Source organism: Cibotium barometz, chromosome 5, assembly GCF_041138505.1.
Source record: "Cibotium barometz isolate CiBa-2024 chromosome 5, ASM4113850v1, whole genome shotgun sequence".
NCBI lineage: Eukaryota > Viridiplantae > Streptophyta > Polypodiopsida > Cyatheales > Cibotiaceae > Cibotium > Cibotium barometz.
Window position 1 is genome coordinate 32,000,935 of NC_141050.1, and position 13,631 is coordinate 32,014,565.

Here is a 13,631-nt window from a genome sequence, read left to right on the forward strand (position 1 = left end):
TGTAAGCACATATACCTTGTACTTATAAATACTCCAAGAAATACAATAGTATTGAGGGGGGGTGGTGTCAAGAGTAAAATTTTATTTTCAGCTTTGTTTTTATTGTATTGTTCCATTGAATATATACCTAGATGAATCCAAGAACATGCCCAAATTCACCTTATAAGAAAGTGCAATTTATAACCTCATGGTAGTTATCCACAAGACAAAAAACCATCGACTCCATCATGCATAGTATGGACTAGATACTATGACATCCCCACTAACGTTATCAGTGCCCAATAGTGGGTGTAGAACTTGGTATCAATATATGCTCCCACACACACACACAGCATACATTCATACAAAGGTCTGTGTACTGAGTTTCTGTCAGAGCTTCGGAGATACAAGGCAAACTCAGCCATAATGAAGCCTAGCACCAAGGATCATAACAAATAGAAAGAATTATTACAACAAAAAGGTAGTTGATAGAGCATATGCACCACTAAAGATAGAAAAAATTAACATAATATCAACTGGCTGCAACTTGGACGAAAACTTCACAATGTGAAATTTGCATATCCGCTAATACAGCATAAAGATATACCTAGATGAATCTAGGAACATGCCCAAATTCACCTTATAAGAACATGTTCCACTCTTAATTGTTAAGTGAACTATAATTGTGTTTTGGCTTCCGATCAGTGAGTCCAGTTACATTTGCCAATAAAATTTTAAACTTATGTTTGCAATTGGGCTTATCTAACAAGGACAAGAAAGGGTAGTTCCTTTATGGCTTGGACACACAAATCCAGGGGGAGGTGCATATGTTTAGGCCAACCACCTTCGAAGACGCACTCTCACTTGCGCAAAGTGCTGAAATGAAGCACAATGGTGGAAAGCCCAAGACTTCCCAACTTGCCACTCCCAAGGAAACTACCTCAGGGAGGAAAGGCCATAACCAAACGGGATCTTTCCCAAGACAGAGCACTCAATTTCCCGAACTTTCCTCTCATAAGCCATTTACAGGCTAAAAGAGAAATCAAGAAAGACACACAGTGTGTGATGATTTACATCCAGACTACCCAAATGGTGGCCAGGGCTTCAGAGAAGTATCACGTTCTCCATGACAAGTTCCAGAAGATTTTTCTTCGGGACTCGGAGGACCACAGAATAGACCTCCTCCCAGGCTCGGATCCCCCAAGCAAGTTTCCATACCGCCTTTCCAAGGCAATGGAATCGAAGTTGGAACGCCAACTCCAAGAACTATTGCAATCTAGCTTCATACGTCCCAGTGTCGCCATTTGCAACTCCGATCCTGTTTGTCAAGAAGAAGAATGGGTCTTCTCGATTGTGTGTCGATTATCGTGCACTCAATAAGCTGACTATCAAGAGTAAGTTCCCAATGCTTCGAATAGATTACATTCTCGAGAGGTTGAATGAAGCCAAGGTGTTCTCGAAATTAGACTTGAAGAGTATGTACCACCAAGTAAGCATTGTTGAGGGAGACATCCCCAAGACAGCCTTCCGTACAAAACGGGCCCACTATGAATTTGTTGTCATGCCTTTTGGCTTGACAAACGCCCCAACCACATTTAACCGCATGATGATGCATGTGTTCAAGGACTTAATAGGAAAGTATGTGTTCATTTTTCTGGACGACATATTAGTATTTCAAATACCGTTGTGCAGCATGACATTGATGTGGAGAAAGTCCTAAAGTTGCTGGAAAGCAACGAGCTTTACGTCAATGAGAAGTCGGAATTTTATTTGTTCGAGGTTCACTACCTTGGACACGTTATCAATGCCGAGGGCATCCAACTTGATCCGGCCAAGGTGGCCAAGATTGTCAATTGGGTAGTACCACAGACTGTGTTTGACATCAGATCCTTTGTGGGTATATGCCAGGCATACTCCACCCACATAGACAAGTTTTCCGACCTCTCGGCGGATCTCACCGATCTGCTAAAGGGTGTCAAGACTAGAAGGCAGTGAATTCGAATGACTCCACGAGCATTGGAGGCATTCAAGAATCTCAAGGTGGCTTTGTCAAAAGCGCCTTGTCTAGCGCTAACCTCATGTTTAGAGCTTTAGCAGTGGGCGCAAGGGGCAGCTTAGAGCCACCCCAAGGGGCCAGGAAGGCCCCACGCAATGCCCACCAATCCTTGCTTGGGCTAGGCAGGCTATTGGCCAGCTCTATGGGGCCTTGCCAGGCAACCGACAAGGCTATATAAGCCCTACCCAACACGTCGGCCAGGTGTGGGAAGCAGTCCCACACCCATGTGCAATGCTGCCCAACAACTTGGGTACTGTCCCAGCCGTGCGCGATTTGGCCAGCTACTTATGTGGTATGAAACTAGTTAAATGCATAATTTACCACGACCTAGTCGTGAGGCTTGTATAACTGGCCGACTAGAGGACTAAGGGGATATAAATACTCTAGCCAAGAAAACGATGAAAGCATCTCATAATTCACAAGGGGCTGATGCTTCCAAGGACCAAGACAACCAAGGAGAAGACTTCAACCAAGGTGAAAAGTGTAGGTCAAGATTTTCTCTTTATTTTTTTGATTTACATCATTCTAATAAAGCAACTACACCACTTGTGGTGGGGGCCCTACAAAGGATATTTGGGACCCAATACTGTGTCCTCTTCTCTCTCTCTCTCTCTCTCTCTCTCTCTCTCTCTATATATATATATATATATATAGAGAGAGAGAGAGAGATACTGAATTCTGAGCATTGAAGCTACCGATTCGACCGCGAAGCTTCCACATGCTACAGGACCTATTAAATAAGGAGAAAATAGATAGAAGCCCATAAAACAGAGAAAGCCCCATAACACTAAGATGCGCAATTTCTAACACAAAGCACATTACCTCTTGTCAGAAGCTATTTGCTACCTTGAGAGATGCACCCTCATGTGGTTCAGTTCTATGTGCTAATGATGCATCATATGCCATTAAAGGCATTGGGGATGTGGAGTTGATAGCATGTAATGGTGTCAACAACATCACCATGAAACGTTTCAAGTCCGAAATGTTTCAATCCGAAATGTGGAGTTTCAATCCGAAACGTTTCACTCTATGACAAGCACCAATTGAAACGCCGAACCAAAACACCTATATATATATAAAGTCGAGAGAGAGAGAGAGAGAGAGAGAGAGAGAGAGAGATGCTAGGTCTACTATTTGCTAGTGTGAAAATCTCAAAATTACTCACATAATACATTACCACGAGTGATAACACCAAGTATAAAAGACATCTCTACCATTAATATTTGAACTTCAAATCTCAAAGTTTCAAAAATTTAGGCGTTTCACTTTGAAGATTTATCATGGTGACCGTGAATGGTGATGCATTTATGTTACATGATGCACTGTATGTGCCAGGCATATGTAATAACTTAATCTCTATGTCTGCTTTAGCAAAGACTGGCTTTAAGGTTCAGTTTACTGATCATTGTTGCATAATCTATGACCATCGAGATGTAGACTCTTTAGTCATTTCTGGCACAATATGCAACAGATTGTACAGATTGGATGCTTATGACAGGGTCTCTAACTCTCATGATGCTTTGGTTGTCTCCACTTCATCTATGTTATGTGACACCGTGTTGTGGCAAGCTTGGTTTGGTAACTTGAACTTTCCTTCTCTTGTGCGCTTGCAGAAACATAATATGGTTCATGAGCTGCCACCATTGCAACTACCTGCGAAGCATGTATGCGAGGGTTGTGTACTAGGAAAAATGCATCGGCACTCTTTTCCCAAGGATGGTAACTCTGCGAGCTACACGACCATTGCAACTCATTTACAGTGAGTGATATATGCAACCCCATGAGGGCACCATCCTTTGGTGGTCAATTATATTTTGTTACATTCATTGATGACTTCACCAAGCATACTTGGGTTTATGGATTGAAGGCCAAATCAAATGTATTTTCAGCTTTCAAAGCCTTTCTTCCCTTGGCTGAAAATGCTTCACGACATAAATTGGTCACTATGCATTCAGATCAAGGGCATGAGTATTTATCTAATTAGTTCATAGCTTTTTTGCAGTCCAAGGGCATCTCCCATCAGTGTACTACACCTTACACTCTGTGGTAGAATGGTGTTGCAGTGTCGTAATCGTACTCTTATGGAGATGTCTCGTCATGTGTGCTAACTATATGCTGAAACCGCTGCCCCATTAAAGCCTTGAAGAATATGACTGCATAATGGCCTGCAATAATCGTATACCTCTGGTAACTCACATGAGAGTTTTTGGAAGCATGTAATGAGGAGACCATTTCTCATGCTGATGCATTGGGGACAATGACAATTGGGTAGTAGCCATGCGTTCAGAGTTAGATTTTATTGAAAAGAATCATACTTCGGAGTTATGTGACTTGCCCACAGGCAAGCATGCTATAGGCACGAAGTGGGTTTTCAAATTGAAGCGTAGGCCTAATGGCTCTGTGTATCTCCATAAGGCACGCTTGTATGCCAAAGGTTATGCCCAGTAAGAGGGCATTGATTATGAGGAAACTTTTGCGCCCACGTCACGTATGACTACCATTCATTCTGTCACTATTATGATTGCAAGTAAGGGTTGGAATCCAACTGAAAGTACTGTTTATGTTTGCCCCACAATGGGGACAAAGTGTTGATCCTTACTCTTATGCTCGTGACCGGTCTTGATGACGAAATTTCAGCTTTCAAAGCCGAATTGCAGCATGATTTTGAGGTCACAGATCCGGGTTTATTGCATTATTATTTGGGTATACGCTTCGTACCCGTTGAGGGGGCATTATGTGAGCATTATGCTATCTCAGCAGAGATACATATAGCAACTTCTTGAGTGCTTTCAAATGACACATTGTAAACCTGTTTCCACTCCTATGGAGCCAGGCCTAAAACTGTCACTTGAAAACGTGCAAGGGCCAATAATAGCCGGGTTATTACTATGTAAGTGACCTTGGCATCACTTATTAGACATAAGAGGTCAAGTAGTCACAAGGTGGCCTGGGGGTACCAAGGAAGCATGCAGGATCTCGTGGCCATGGAGCTACAAGGTGGGTGGTTTGGCCTAGTGGTATGGAACGCTAGGTTGGGGCCATCAGTACCAAATAGGCTTGTGGCAATCAGACCGCAATGTCATGTGCACAAAGTGTATCTACCGTGTGCTGCACGCACACAAGACTAGCTTCAAGGCTTGGGGAAGCTTGGAGCTAAGCAGGCTGATTGGCGAGCTGGGCTAGGGATAGACTGACGGCGGGCAGGCACCCAAGTATGGACGGGCAGGCGCCCAAGTGTGGATGCCCAATGACCAGCCAAGAGTCTATAAAAGGGTGGCCAAGGTTAGTTGTTCATAGAGTCTCGCGAGTCTTTGTGAGAGCTCTATGGTCAAGAGCTTGGATCTAGTGCAGACATGCACCTGCTTCATGCAGTTGAGGCCAGCAAAACAGTCTCGAGGCCCGCGAGGGTAGCTCCTTGGCGGTATGGGACGTCATGGGGTAGAGATTGGTCGGTGCGTCTTGCTAGTTAGCTCAGCTCGTGGCTCGGTGGGAACAGCCAAGACTTGTGGGTTTTGCCCCACGGCTGTCATGGTTGGGTGGTGAGTCAGGCCTGCACCCCCTTCACGTTATTTGGCTTTGTTTTGCAGGTTTCAAGTCTTGTTTCAAGAGCGTTCTACAAGGAGATTCGTGGGGATTTGACACTCAGGCTCGGGGGTGGTTTGAGACACTGAACGTATGGTTGGGTAGTGAGTCGCTAGCCACAATCCATCACGGTCATGCCATGCATACGACAACCTCATGTCAATGAAACCTCGTTAGGGTTTCGGTTATAGGTCAGATAATCCTTGGGTGTGGTCTATGTGGACCTTCCAGATATTGCCGAAACAGTATTTTCTGTTTATATGTATCAAAATGTATATACCTAGATGAATCCAAGAACATGCCCAAATTCACCTTTTAGGAACGTGCATGTTATTTACTCAAGGTAGTCAACCCACAAGACTATATAACTATCAACTCCATTATGCATAGTATGGACTAGATATTGCGACATCCCCACTAACGTCATCAATGCCCAATAGTGGGTATAGATAGACCCTAGCCAACATGCCCTAGACCATAGCCAACATGTATCAATCTGTACATAGACCTTAGCCAACATGTATCAATCTGTACATAGACCTTAGCCAACATGCCTCCAAAAGGAAAACCTAAGCCTGTGACTTGTCCCACCTATCAAGCATCACATGGCTAATGACTGACCTGACCCTTGCTATTTATAGGCTCATGAAATTGCCCCTACATCTACCTGACTGCTGTCAACCAGGTCCTTGGACAACAACATACCAAAAATCCCATAAACAGGCTGGTCAATGCCTAAAAAGGCTCCTAATCCCAACTACAATAGGGGATTTAAGCATGTCCACATCTGTGCATGTGACAAACAAAGACGAAAGAGTCATGAGGAGATATCAAACAATCAAAGGCTGCGGCCCTGGTTATAGTAACGTGTTTGTAGATGGTGGTAGAATAGCAATAAAATTTGGTTTCTGTCAACACATTAAAAAGTTAGAAAAAGTACCAAAGGAGTTAAGGTCAACATTGCTAAGTATGGTTTCTGTTCCACTTGGGGAGAGCATGAGGTAGAACTAAAAGCTTAAACCTTGTAACAGCCGTCGGATGACATCAGACAGCAGATTAAACTTAGGCTGGATACACAACCTTCCTTGCGCATATGACGAGCAGAAAGTTGGACAGGCAAGCTTGCCCGTCCATCCCCGACAGGTAACCTGGATGGGCCCCACTGAAGCATGTGGTTCAATTTTTAGACGTTGTAAGATGATCCTAACAACACAGATCTGCATGACACGAAACAGAAGAGTGAACAGAGCAGAGGTTGGTTGTCTATCCAGCCTTAGCACAACAGTTTAAGAGAGAAATATTGCCAAAGAATTTCATAAGCAACCATGACAAGAAATATACTTTGTTTCAGTGTTATCATACAGTCCAGAGCAAACATCAAAGAGCAGTTATAACTTGTAATGATAGAATTTCTGGACGCAAACAGATGTAGCAGAAGTGTGCATACCTTGTAGTTTGGAGGTGGAGGTATAAGGCAATTAAGTCTACGGTGTGAGGGAGGACAATGACGCTCATAATGTTCCATGAGTGTGAGATTTAATTTCAATTTAAGCTGGCTGTGTAGATGTCGATCCAGGCATGGTATCAGCTCTGAGTGACGCGAATCACAAACCTGACAAGTCATTCTAGCAATCAACATCCAGTTCATGACCACACTGAATCTAATCAAGATTTATCTAGGCTGAATTTTTCACCCCAACTGGTGAAACATCTGAAAGCAAATGGAGGAGAGATGCCACTTTGTGGATTATATAGAAGAGGTATAACTTACAGGGAAGGTCTTGATGGATACATCAAAAACACTGTCTGCTGCATTGTCAAAAGTCTCCTGCTTCATTTGTCTGATCTTAGCACCATCCTTGTCTAGAATCTCCTCATCTTCCCCAGTCTTCAAGCCAGCATTATTCATTTCATCATCCTCATCAACCTCTTTCCCAAATCTTCTTGAGAGCAACTCCGCATCACCTTGCACACGTGATGACTCCCTTTTGTGCTGAAGAGTGGACCTGAAGAAGGAGCCATAATACACACACACAAAAGACAGAGCCACCAGCATCAGACACACTGAGAGAACCAGGCGTTTTCTCTGAGAACCATCGTTGCGGCCCCTCATCTTAACCAAGCTGTATTTTCCCCACATTCAGCAGCTCAAAGCCTGCACAAAGAAATAAGACAGCAAGCAGACCTGTGATCCATGTCATGTTGGGAAAGCCTGATTTGACATCATCAAAGGCATGCTAGCAACGCCTGATCTGTAATCTAGGGCTTAATTTAACAGAAAGATATAAACCTTTGTGTCATGATGCTTCACATTCCAAGCATGGCTTTATCGAGAGAGAGAAATGCTATGATCTTGCCATGGACACTAGTAACAGCTAAACAAGAAAAGTTGCAGATGTAAGGAACGCTAAATTGCAGAAAAGGTCTAGGTGGACAACGTCAAAAAGTTCAAGCAGCAAAAACTGTGACATTGAAGGAACTGGGAATTTCGGAAAAATGATGCTTTGCAAAAACCTTCCCCCCAGCCTGCTATTCTTCTCTGATAACAGAAATGATTGTTCAGATGTTTGTCCATGCTCTGACTGTTTAACCTAATTCCAAAGACACTTGGCCTTGCACTGATTGTTGAACCTAATGTTAAAGAACTCGCCTTGCTGTGATGGTTAAACCTAATGCTGAAAATTAAGTGTTAAATCTACTGCTGAAGATGAATTGGTAGAGCTATCGTTAAAGCTTGATGGTTTAACCTAAGAACTTTGCCCTTGCTCAAGCATACGTCTAAATGCTGATTAATTACCATATTCTCTTGATGCTTGCATGAACTAATGCTTTAACCTTTCTATAATTGTTGTCCTCCGCTCTGATTGTTAACCCTAATTTTGTAGATACTTGCCTAAACTAATGTTGCCCGCGCTTTCCTTGGGAAAAGGTGATGCTGCGTCTGGTTAACCTGACGTTAATATGGTTGCCCTTGCTGTTAATGCTAATGCTCAGATGAGGACTAGACAGAAAGAATAAATCTCGCTTGCAATATTGAGCGCAGGTTATAATGGAATGCGGGCAGCAGAAAGCCTTACCTAGTGGAGGCAGAAAGACGCCGAAATGGCTGCCTTCGTTGAAGCTTTCTATTCTTCTTTTCTTCATCCGAGGGCTTCTGAAGATGACCCGAGCAATATCGCCTCTTCTGCTGCATTTTCTTGGAGCGCCATCGTTGTGCTTGAAGAAAATCCTGTGCAAGTTGAGCTACGCAGAGCAGGTCTTCTTCCTGCAAGCTGCAGAAAAAAACCCTAATGTAGTGCAGGAGGAACAAAACACCGACGAGTGAGAGCTTCTGCTGCTTTTCTCTGTACACGTTTCCGATTCGAAGCTAATCTCGGTGCTAAAGAAAAATAAATAATTAATCTTGTGTTTTGCATACGCGGCATACCACACCTCATGGAGCCTCGTGAAGTGGCCCCCATCTCCCCCTCTCTGGTGCCAGACATGTGCATGGTGCGTCGGTGGATGCCCATTGCAATTTGCCAACATGTAGGCCCCAACGCCGTAGCTTTTTTGTAGAAATTGAAAACAAAATCGCAACCCCAATTTCTCAAAGGCTGGCCTCTTTTTTTTTAAGGCTTCGAAGCCCACTTATTTCACCATTGATCAAACACGTGATTTCACCTTCCACTTCTCAAAGGCTAAGAAGTCACCAATCCTCTTTGCTAGAGCCTAGGCTCTCATATTTCTAACCCTATTAATTTCACACCGTCCCTTTGGATAGCCAAGGTCTAAGATAACCCACTAGAACCCTCCGTGACCCGCCCATGCACATCCCTTAGCCACCTTGCAACCCATCCCTAATCCTAATGGCTATTGAGGGCTATATCTCAAGAGTCTATCGAGGGTTGCCATTGACTACACCTCCTTCCACTACCCATAGCTGAGGGCTATAGCTCAACATTCTATCAAGGAATGTCCTTAAAATTTATGGCCTTTTTAAACCTACTCCTTCTAATCTCCTTTGTAAGACACTACATTTATTAGTACAAAGACAAATCTCTCACCACTCACTTACCTTTCCACTCACTTACCTTTCAAGATAGAATTGAACGGCATAGATCAACCATGGCAAAAGCATATGAAAACACATAAAAGCATAAAGTACTTAACACAAGACAAAGCATTAGGTATGAGTGGCTCCACTTCCCACACGCCGTATTTTTTATATTTCTTCAAAAATAGAAGCCGTAATTAGCTTTCCTTATAAAATTGGGCTTGTCTTTTACAAAAATAACCATAATTCTTGCAAAACTAAGGTTGCAAACATAAATAATTGCACTCACATGTGCACAAAATATAGCCCTGATTATACAAAATGGGTGGCAAATATAATAACAAAATGTCGGCACATGGCCATATAAATAAAGTAGCTCTGCATGAAACTGTAAACGAAAATGTGCAACCTTACATGCTAGTCGGCACTGTCATAGTGCTCATCACTTATTACTCAACAATGCCAACCATGTTAGTTACATACAATCAATCCCAACATGACATACAATCAATCCCAACATGATAACATATGATAGGCACAAACATAATAGGAAAAGTAGCCTACTCAACAATGCCAACCATGTTAGTTACATACAATCAATCCCAACATGACAACATATAATAGGCACAAACATAATAGGAAAAGTAGCCTACCCTTTTGAATCTTCAAGCCTTTAAGCTTAGCATGATAGCATCATGCTTTTCATGGTGATTGAGGGAGCTTGATCTCTACAAGAAGAACTCCATTGTGAGTAGACAGCTTCCTCTCGTTTTCAGCTTCCCAAAACTACATCCTCAGCCAACCTTACGCTATCTCCTTTTATGGTTGTTCGCCCTTCATGGTTAGAATTAGCAAGAGAAGGTAGTGACCTAGTCGCCTGGGAAGAGAGAGCATTAGGAATAGTATATGTGATGAGTTGCCAACTCGCTACTGTGCCCACGATGAAGTATACCTATGCTCAGCCAAGCTTGCGCCCACGAAGTGCGTGCTTCATGAGTGCTGGGTGTCCACCTTCTCTGCACTGCTATCCACATACATATAGCACTATTAACACTAGCTCAGTATATAACATAGGATCATCTGTAATACCTATAACATTAGCATGGCTCCAAATGTACATATACCAATAACACTAGCCCATTAGTAATATGAAAACACCCATGACACCAACTACCAACATGATGCAATGGTATTTTAAGCATCCCTATCTACCATGACACCAACTACCAACATGATGCAATGGTATTTTAAGCATCCCTATCTACCATAAAAGGATCTAGTTATCATCCCCCTTGCTTGAGTTTGCAATTGTCCACAATTTCTTGTTTGCTTAGATGAGTGGATAAGAACTAGACAAGTGCAAAAAATATCGCTTAGGCATCCACCAAGCATCTTCTATATCTAGATAACATTCAATTCTCCTTAATTGCATGTTTGCTTATATGAGTGGATAAGGTCTTAAGAAGTGCAAAAATATTGCTTAGGCATCCACCAAGTATCTTCTACAAGATGGTTCTTGAAGGTTAAAAGATACTTGGTGTGTAAGTGTTTCCATGCATATGGTAGCGTGTTAATGATCAATGATTGTGTTAGGTTTAAGTATTTCCTCTCAATCAATAATTAGAGGTGGCTCTTCATAGGTAGGATGTGAAGGAAGTGGTCCTTTAAATGGTTTCAACAAACTCATGTGGAAAGAATTATGAATAAATGGCCTCACCCATTCTAATACATCATCGAGAGACACCCTGCCTCACAAGTGTACAAATTAAATTGGAGGTTCAACATGAATGAGTCAAGGTGTTGGGGTTGGGACTCCTACGACTCCTCCTCCTCCTCCTCCTTTTACTAGAATTGCATGCATTCTAGGAGGAGTGTTGTTGGGGGTTGGATGATGTAACCTTACCATCAATTCTAGAGGAGTGTAGGTGGGAGTTGGATGATGTAACCTTACCCATCAGTTATGGATTTCCAGTAGTGTCCCACAGAAATGGTTGCCATTGTTGGGAGTTGGATGATGTAACCTTACCCATCAGTTATGGATTTCCAGTAGTGTCCCACAGAAATGGTTGCCATTGTTGATAGCATACTCATATCAAAGAATGTGCATAAGCGTGTTCCCTAATGAGAGAATCAAGCACTATGTAATCAAGAGGCAGAGGTGCACTTGGAAGTGTTCTTTCCACTAGGGCACTATAAAAAGTGAATTCTGCTAGAAAGTGAATTTTGGAAAGCCACTAGTGTTTTTTCTATAGTGCCCTAATGTTCTTTCCACCGGGGCACTATAGAAAGTGAATTTTGGAAACCCACTAGAACCTCCAATTTCCCAAGCTCCTTTCGAGAGTGCTTCGTCCTTCCCTATCCTCGCATGTGCATCTATTAAGGTTAAGCCAAAGCCAGATGAACGAGTGCCATGGGTCCTTTTTGTACTTCTTGAAGAATTAATTAAAAACTTAAAAAATACATCAAAAATTAAAACAAAGACTTGAATTAAATTGAAACCAAATAACATAGCATAACACAAGGCAAGAGAAATAGAACAACATCACCATCAAGACAAGATTGGGTGCAATCTTCCCCCCCATGCCGTGTAGCTCCACTTCCACGACATGAGTATTTAGAGAACTGTATTCATAAAAATAGCCCAAGGAACTAATAATAGATGTGCGTACAAATTGGGCTTGCTTTTTCCACTTTTTGGGATATTCTTTACATATTTTTAACCATATCAAAATCCTTAAGGTTTGTACATATAAAATTCTTTGCCCAAATATAATTGCTAATGGGATTTGTTACATAAAATAACTTTATGCACATTTGCACATATAATAATCTTGTGCACATTCGCACATTCCATTAAGCTGAATCCTGTATAAATTAAATTAAGCATATTTTTCTAAGATTATTAATTCATCAAAAATATGATAAAATATATACTTGTAACATTCCTCCTGTTTGAGGAAGCAACTGTCCTCAGTTGTGTAAGAAAAATGTTGAGAGAACAAGATTATGCTCGTGTATTGATGTCATAACCTGCAAGGTAAACTTAGAGGTCCGAACATGGCTCAAATTAAATTAAGCATATTTTTCTACGATTATTAATTAATCAAAAATATGATAAAATATATACATGTAACAACAAGGCTCAAGGCAAGGGATTAGAGAAGGCTCCTTCTTCCCTTGCCAAAGCTTAGTGTGAAAATGCTCCTTGTGTTGGAAGCATAGCCTAGGAGCACAACCTATGCTCAATTTCTAAAACAGGTTCAAGATGAGTGTTTTGGAGCCAGACATGGAAAACTGACTTCCCTTGACAGTTGAATCGTGTCTCAGAGAAGTGAGTTAACATTATGTATGAACTTCTAGGTATAGACTAGCTCTGTGCAAAACTTTGTCTGAAATGAACTCTAAGGTTAGAAGTTATGGCCTCGGCAAAAATGTTCTTTTTACCAAGAAATCCAAATCCTAGAGATATAGAAATTTCAGCCTTTTACTATAAAAGAAGTCGAAAAAGGCCTCTAACTAGTTCAAAACTTGTCCAAATGTGGTATCAAATGTGGCGATTTGGATGTTTAGGATGTGAAGAACCCTGTATATGCTTCAACCCTATTTTTTAGAGGATAACTACTCATTTTAGAAAGGATTGCTATATATAGGCAATGACACTTAGGTGTTAAATTGAGACTGGATTTGGTGTGAGATTACTTTAAGCACTTATGTGAGAACTGGTATCAAGTCAAATATGATTTATCACTACTTGGGAAGAGGCCTATAGCCAAGCATGGAAGCCAAATAAGTTTCTATGTCCCAGTTGTTCTCACATACCAAGGAAGCAGCTCATAATTTTTGACTAGACATGGTTGGGTTATGATTTTGACTAGACATGGTTGGGTTATGATTTTGTCTAGACATGGTTGGGTTATGATTGGGTAATGGGTCTTTTTTTTTGTGTAAAATCGTACTTGCTTTAAGCATGGAATTGCT

General features: G+C 41.8%; 1 protein-coding gene across 2 annotated transcripts in view; it reads right to left on the minus strand.

The window, feature by feature from the left end:
- LOC147638362 (putative methyltransferase PMT3) overlaps positions 1-9,083 on the minus strand; it is a 40,485-nt gene extending 31,402 nt beyond the window's left edge. The window contains exons 1-3 of one of the 2 annotated variants that reach the window (XM_086798288.1): positions 8,695-9,083; positions 7,389-7,772; positions 7,065-7,229 (exon numbers count right to left, since the gene is read on the minus strand). In XM_086798288.1, coding sequence (XP_086654414.1) covers positions 7,065-7,229; positions 7,389-7,757 — 534 coding nt within the window. In that variant the 5' untranslated portion in view covers positions 7,758-7,772; positions 8,695-9,083. Of the gene's footprint in view, positions 1-6,697; positions 6,835-7,064; positions 7,230-7,388; positions 7,773-8,694 lie in introns of those variants that run through there. The other variant, XM_086798289.1, reaches the window with a different exon arrangement.
- Between the last annotated feature and the right edge of the window lie 4,548 nt (positions 9,084-13,631).